At 40.9% G+C, this 8122-nt stretch overlaps 1 protein-coding gene across 1 annotated transcript in view; it reads right to left on the bottom strand.

Annotated features, from left to right (window-relative positions):
- Positions 1-4584: 4584 nt before the first annotated feature.
- Positions 4585-8122, bottom strand: part of ubr1 (ubiquitin protein ligase E3 component n-recognin 1) — a 44273-nt gene continuing 40735 nt past the window's right edge. Inside the window, exon 45 of the mRNA XM_071365976.1 lies at positions 4585-8041. Coding sequence (XP_071222077.1) covers positions 7900-8041 — 142 coding nt within the window. The 3' untranslated portion in view covers positions 4585-7899. The remainder of the gene's footprint in view (positions 8042-8122) is intronic.

Here is an 8122-nt window from a genome sequence, read left to right as displayed (position 1 = left end):
AATTATCTGTGAAAGACAGGGTCCTGAAAAAGGGGCGTTTCTTTTTTTGCTGAGTTTATGAATCCTGCAGAGATAAGGTAGGTCCTTCTGTATGGTGCTCTCTCCTGATATTCCCAGTCTGTAGGGATGACCAATTTGTAAGTCGCTCTGGATAAGAGCGTCTGCTAAATGACTTAAATGTAAATGTAATGACCTGTGACTGTGTTCAAGACAGACAGCTGAAGCATGGGGTTTCTCTTTTTGAACTCTGTATTGATAAAGGTGCATGGGGCATCACACTGTTATGTGAAACCTCTGAGGTGGTAAACAAAATGATTGAGACATCAGATGCTATAAAACCATATTTGTAGTCTATTATGTTTGTAGTTTATTGTATTCTATTTCTTCTGAATAATTGCTTAGCAAATTAGCTTGGAAAAGCTTGCCCAAGTGCTGTGGATCCTCAACTGGGTTTCCGTGGTGACAGTGGTGATTCTGTTCAGTTTGGGAATATTCCTGAAGGTGGAGATCAACAAGCTGATGGCAGAGGGACCTCCACTACGTCCCCAACATGCTCATCGCAACAGGCCCGGAAGCTGCTGATGCTACCATACATCATCTGCACCTTCTTCTGCATCCTGGTGGGGGCGCACATGTGCAACGGCATGTGAAGTGAGCTGAACGAGGCTCTGAACCTGGGGCTGGGGGACGGCATTCACTACTATAAAAAAAAAACACACCAGGGCAGGCTGCTGCTTTCTGAAGCACACTGTGGACCTGCTACAGATCAAGTCCGAGTGCTGCGGCAAGGCCGGCTTCAGAGACGGGTTCCAGACACCGCCGGCTTCATAGACTGGTTCTAGATACCGCCGGCTTCATAGACGGGTTCCAGATACCGCCGGCTTCAGAGACGGGTTCCAGATACCGCCGACTTCAGAGACGGGTTCCAGATACCGTCGGCTTCATAGACGGGTTCCAGATACCGCCGGCTTCAGAGACGGGTTCCAGATACCGCCGGCTTCATAGACGGGTTCCAGATACCGCCGGCTTCATAGACGGGTTCCAGATACCGCCGGCATCAGAGACTGGTTCCAGATACCGCCGGCTTCATAGACGGGTTCCAGATACCGCCGGCTTCATAGACGGGTTCCAGATACCGCCGGCATCAGAGACTGGTTCCAGATACCGCCGGCTTCAGAGACGGGTTCCAGATACCGCCGGCTTCAGAGACGGGTTCCAGATACCGCCGGCTTCATAGACGGGTTCCAGATACCGCCGGCATCAGAGACTGGTTCCAGATACCGCCGGCATCAGAGACTGGTTCCAGATACCGCCGGCTTCAGAGACGGGTTCCAGATACCGCCGGCTTCAGAGACGGGTTCCAGATACCGCCGGCTTCAGAGACTGGTTCCAGATACCGCCGGCTTCAGAGACTGGTTCCAGATACCGCCGGCTTCATAGACTGGTTCCAGATACCACCGGCATCAGAGACTGGTTCCAGATACCGCCGGCTTCAGAGACTGGTTCCAGATACCACCGGCATCAGAGACTGGTTCCAGATACCGCCGGCATCAGAGACTGGTTCCAGATACCGCCGGCATCAGAGACTGGTTCCAGATACCGCTGGCTTCAGCCCACCCCAACATTGATGTCCCCTCCACAGCCCACTATGGACCAGACAACGTGCCCTCAAAGCAGATACCTGTGGCCAGTTGACCCCTGCTCTAACACTTACCTTGAAGAGTCCACTCCACAGGGTCCTAAAAAGGTGAACGACCAGGCAATACACATCAAGTCAGTTTGTCCAAAGGGCAGGAAGTGCCTCGAGCAATAAAAGCGACATAAATGCTTGCCTGAAAGAAACATTGTGACAGCATATGACTGGCTAACATTATTTTGCAAACCAAGCATTGTTCGTAAGAGGGAGGATTATCATTTCAAGAGGGATTTGGTGATTTGGTGACAGTCTGCAAATTTGTTTGCAAAAGGAGACATCCAATAGCAGATTGGTACAGAACACAATACCATAATTGATAACATGGAAATGTACAGCAGAGATCGTTTAGCAATAACATACAAACAAAATCCATGTGTCATTGATTCTATGCCATGATGTAATGCCTTGTTACCTCTTTACATATACCCATATCAACAAATTAACTTACGAGTGAAAGCCAAACTGTGCTTATATCGCATTAAACTTCACTCAACCCTTAACAGTGACGTGTATTTATGGATGCCAAGGGAAGCCAGGCTACCGCCAAAATTGTACCAATAAAACCTCCCAAAAACATAAAATAATTGATCTTTTGTCTCGCTGTGTTTCATAATTTCCCTTCAATTCACAAGAGGCTAAATGTTTCTCACCGGAGAAAGCATCCGAATGAGCAAAACAGCGCCCCTCTGTCTCTATATGTGTAGCCCATATATCTGACGCTGTCTGGTCAAAAAGAGTATGATATTGTTGCCGCCCGTAGCATCGAATGCAAGGGAAGCCAGCAAGAATTTGGCCTCCCTTTATATTTTATTATATAAAATAATAGCCAATCAGCGTTGAGCTAAACTGAGTGAGTTCAACTGTGAACAGTCGTGGTGCACCAAAAGTGTCAAGGGAAGCCAGTTTGTATTTGGCTTCACACCAATCACATCACATCAAAAGCCAAATATCACTGACAGAAAAAAATGGAATTGTTTCATCTCATTGTGTGTTGTCCTCCGGGGGCTAGCTAGCTAGCTAAAATTGACCCTATCCTAAATTAGCCATGGATGGAGATAGGGATTTGGACTAGTGATTTTACTTAATTCTCCGTACTGGCCAATTATTATAATGGTGATTCTGATCCAACCATAAATGCATACATAGTGCCCCTTGGCTACGAGGATGTTAGTTCAATATGTAGCTAGATGTAGTAGGCTAATGTTAACTAGCTGCCTCATTGTTGCCCATGAAAGGAAGTTAGGCTAGCGAGCAAGCATTTTAGCCAGGTAGCCTAGGACAACAAAAACTAAAAGTGTGTAGGCTACTGTATGAAAGAGTCATAGACTGTTTCGGCAACATGAGAGGAGGATAGCATTGGCATTTCTCTACAAGTAGGCAGAGTTTTAAAAAAACATGTTGGGCAATATCGGTCCACTAATACAGGCCCAGTGGACTACTTTTGTGAGAAACAAATGTTTTCCTATTATATTATCACCCCTTCTTCCAGCGGCTATACATGTATGTACCCAGAACTTAATCGAGCAGCTGCCCAATTACACAAGACTTTCGTTCTGAGTTAATCGAGATTAGCCGAATGTAATGGCATTGGTCCAGGTCAAAATGTGCAGACCTTTTCCCACAGCAATGGGACAAGCTTTCCCACAGACATGGCAATTAAGTGTGTGCTGTCTTAACAAAATTATTTTGGCTTTTATAAATATGCTCCCTAGTTTTGCTGAAGCTATAGACCAATGCAACTGAGTATGTCTTACTTCAAGAAATCTTACATATAGTGGAACGCATACAGATGAAGAGCCTAACGGAAAGAGTTAGAAACTTGTAAACACTAAATCATTTTGGAACTTAGACATTACCAAGGTTTTGCTGATAGTTGTTCTTGTTGGGTTCAGTACAATATTGTTTACGATTAGTAAGAAATTCTGTAGGAGAAAAGTGAAGACCAAGCACAGACAAGTGTTGGCACTTAAAATAAATATCACTAGTGCTAGTTTTGTACTGTAGACGATTTACAGTAGCAATTAGGGTTAAGTGCCTTGCTCTAGGGCACACACAGATTTTTCACCTAGTCGGCTCATCGAAAAAGCAACCTTTCGGTTACTGGCCCAGTGCTTTTAACCACTAGGCTACCTGCCATCCTAATCCTCTGCAGCAAGTCTGTATGCATATAGCCAAGTGTGTGACGAACAAGATTGAGATTTCTAAGCAATAGCAGAATTGTCCCAAGGACCCCCACTGCCTCAAATTACCCCTAATCTATGTCAGAACGGAAACTCACCTCCAATCAATCTGATGACACATCCTATTATGGCCACACACACCATACAAAGGAGGGAGAGACTACTTAAGGCCCTGCTTAAACTACTGAGGACTACAGATACTACCAATCAACACAATATGCTATCTTATTTCAGACTATAAACAAAACTGTGTAGGTTCTTTGTCAGCCTTGATTCGCTGTGGAATTAAACAGGGAAATATTAGCAAATCTGATTTATTATACAACACAGGTGCTGCTAAGCAACAATCAACTATCATTCCTGCAAGATAAATCCTTACAACAGCCTCAAGTGCTGCCAGGAAGTAGTAGTTATTAAAGCTAACTAGTATAGTGTGTAATATAAATTATGGTAATTATTGTAGGAAACATGAGGTGCTAAGGGCACTGTATAATAAGGACATGGGATTTGATGTCAATGTGCATGTCACTGTACTGACATATGATGCAATGAGGGTGATGAGAAATACTTAAGTAATACAGTATCTTCTCTTTCATTACATTTTTTATTTTATTTTTATTTACTCTCTTTTCAGACACTGAAGAGTAAGTGCAAAATGAACAAACATTTGTGTTGATATTCCCAGTCAGACAAAGAGGGCACAAGAACTCGTCTAGATCATGTCTTTATTCAGACAGCCTGGTTATCATACAGCACTGTCAAGCAACGCAAATGAGGAAAAACAAAACCATACAGTATATGCACAAAACTTCATTTTCCTGAAAAGTTTGATGTAATATCAAGTGTATTTTTATAGCGATTATTCTTTTTCCATGTAGATACTCTCCCATAAAATGTACATAATTGTTGTCATAAATACACTAAATGTAGTAGTGATGTGCTCTTATTTACTTGTTAGATTAGTCGTGTACAGAATATATTTTGCATTGCTGGTATGAACCTTTTTGTCCCCATTAGCTACAATATGATCTATTTGAATGTCATTTTCACAGCACAAATAATAATTTCAAGAGCAGATGACAATGTTCCCATACACAATTATTTAAAGGAGTTACAACAAAAGATGCCTCTAATAAGTGTATCAGGTTGGCAAAATATGGAATTTCAGTGAAGACCGACTCTTTTACATGTACATATATTGAACACTTTAGTAACTTTATTTCAAAGTGCTTTCAGATTAACATTTAATTGCTATCTAATTACAATAAGCAATGTTTGTACAGTAAAATAGTTAATTATCTCTTCATATACTTTTGCATTTGACCAGTATAGAAATTGCTTGTATATCTATTCATACAGTGCCTTCAGAAAGTATTCACACCCCTTGACTTTTTCAAAATGTTCTGTTACAGCCTGAACTTAAAATGGACTAAATTGAGATTTTTTTGGTCACTGGCCTACACACAATACCCCATAATGTCAAAGTGGAATTATGGTTTAGAACTGTTTATTAAAAAATGAAAAGCTGAAATGTCTTGAGTCAAAGTATTCAACCCCTTAGTTATGGCAAGCCTAAATAAGTTCAGGAGTAAACATTTTCTTAACAAGACATAGAAGTTGCATTGTCTCACTGTGTGCAATAATAGTGTTTAGCGTGATTTTTTTTATGACTACCTCATCTCTGTACCCCACACATACAATTAACTGTAAAGTCCCTCAGTCGAGGAGTGAATTTCAAACACAAATTCAACCACAAAGACCAGGGAGGTTTTCCAATGCCTCGCAAAGCAGGGCACATATTGTCAGATGGGTAAAACATGTTTTTTTAAAGCAGACATTAAATATCACTGAGTATAGTGAAGTTATTAAATTAAACTTTGGATGGTGTATCAATACACCCAGTCACTACAAAGATACAGGCGTCCTTTTTAACTCAGTTGCCAGAGAGGCCAATGGTGACTTTCAAACAGTTAGAGTTCAAAGGCTGTGATAGGAGAAAACTAAGAAAGGATCAACAACATTGTAATTACTCCACAACACTAACCTAATTGACAGAGTGAAAAGGAAGCATGTACAGAATAAAAATATTCAAAAACATGCATCCTGTTTGCAACAAGGCACTAAATTAGTACTGCAAACATATTTGAAAACCTAGACGAAAATCTGGTGTGCAAAGGTCTTAGAGACTTATCCAGAAAGACGCACAGCTTTAATTGCTGCCAATGGTGATTCTAACATGTATTGACCCAGGGGTGTGAATACTTATGTAAATGATATATATCTGTATTTCATTTACAAAAACAATTGTTAAATAAATATATATATTTTTTTACTTTGTCAATATGGGGTATTGTGTGTAGATGGGTGAGAAAAAACTACTTAATCCCTTTTGAATTCAGGCTGTAACACAACCAAATGTGTAATAAGTCAAGGGGTATGAATACTTTGAAGGCACTGTACATTATCTGGGTCATTCCACGAATAGAGTACCTTTTGCATCCCTTTAATATTTAAACAGGAATTGTGCACCAATAATGAATTTTAGAAGCCCATTACATTAAAATGATATGCCATTTAATATAGACCACATAGAAAATTCAAGAAATCAGAGTTTTTATATGAAGAAAGACTTGCTAAAGTCACAAAAGTCACAATTTTCACATGTCCCTCTTCATGTTTTCCGACTTCTAGGAAGGTTTTAACCCACTTAACACCATAACGTCTCCAAGTTCACCATCATTGTAAAGCCCTAGTTATTTTGTTGTTTTGACAAAGTCAATTCTGAAGATAATTATTTATTTTATGTGATAAGTGATTAAATCACATGTCCCTCATTTTAATGTCAACCCTGGTGAGTGAACGTAACTCTCGTTTTAATATGGTGAATCAATTCCTTTTAAAAATATTTTTTCAAAAGAAACATTGAACATCTAATAGTGAAATCATAGTGTAAAAACAGGTGAGCTGGATCTACTATTTTTGGCAATTTTCTGGTGTTTTGTGGTGGAAAACTGAGTCTGTTGAGCATACCATGTCAACCCCGTTACCCGTAGATAGATAGGCTTGAAATGCTTTAACAATTTTTTTATTATTTTTTATGTCTGTAGCTTGCATTCAATTGCCCCTCCATTTTGCACACAACAAGCTTTCATTCCCCCGGTCACAGGGAGATGCATGACTGATTTAAGATGAAAACCTCAACCCTGTTACTTTAATGCCACTTTACTGGCCCTTACTAGTCCTTTTTTTATTTAACTCCTTGAGATGGAAAACATGTTTTTTTATTAAGTTGAACGTGTTCTTTATGTCAATGTTAAAATTAGGTGAAATTTGTATTTTTTTTAACCAAGTTACACTACCCAAAATGTACTCTATTTGTGGAAAGACATTTATTTATATAATTTTAAAAGGGTGATGGTCAGTAACATGGGCTAGGTGCCATGCAAACGGTCTACTGTGACAGAAAGCAAAAAATATAGAAACAGGAAGCATGATCCCAAAGACATTTGCAAAAGAGTAAACAACTCCCACACTGCAAGACTCACTAAAGCCATTGTTTTATCATCTCTATAAAGTCTTAAAACAAAAAGGAGATGGCAGATAATTCACAGCATCACTTGGGAGAGATTTTATATACACAAGCTGACGGCATAAAGATACTTGGGTGTTTGATAGATGTATTTTCCTTTAATAAGCTTTTCTATGGAGAAGGGGAACGTTATTCCTAGCATTATTCATAGCCCTCTCACAGCAGACAAATTCAAACAAGGCGACTTCAGTTCCCGACCCCCTCCTCATCGCTCTCTGTCCTATCTGCACTCCCTTTGGGATCCTGGGGAGGAATGGCTGCACAGGGGCGCACCGCTCCCGGCCAGGACATATGTAGATGGGCGTGTGTGTGTGTATATATATATATATATATATATATACACACACACACACACACGTGTGTGGGCTGTGCCCCCTGGCTGTGGCCTCCAGACCTTGGCCCTACCCAGCAGCACACATAATCTGGTCTTGGGCTCACAGCATCTGCCATTCGAAAGCAAACATGACGTTGACAACCTCCAGGCTACGGGCGATCTCCTCCAGGATACAGTGCTGCTGCCACAGCTGGTGGAGCTTCCGGTACCTCTCAGGGCACAGGTGCAGGGGGTTCCCCCTCCTAATCTCACATTCACAAAACAGTCCGTCAGTGACACAGGTTTGCTTTACAAATATAACATTTTCCTACAGAACGACATCA

Source organism: Salvelinus alpinus, chromosome 25 (genome assembly GCF_045679555.1).
Source record: "Salvelinus alpinus chromosome 25, SLU_Salpinus.1, whole genome shotgun sequence".
In the NCBI taxonomy this organism is placed as follows: Eukaryota; Metazoa; Chordata; class Actinopteri; order Salmoniformes; family Salmonidae; genus Salvelinus; species Salvelinus alpinus.
This window is presented reverse-complemented; position numbering and strand designations above follow the sequence as displayed.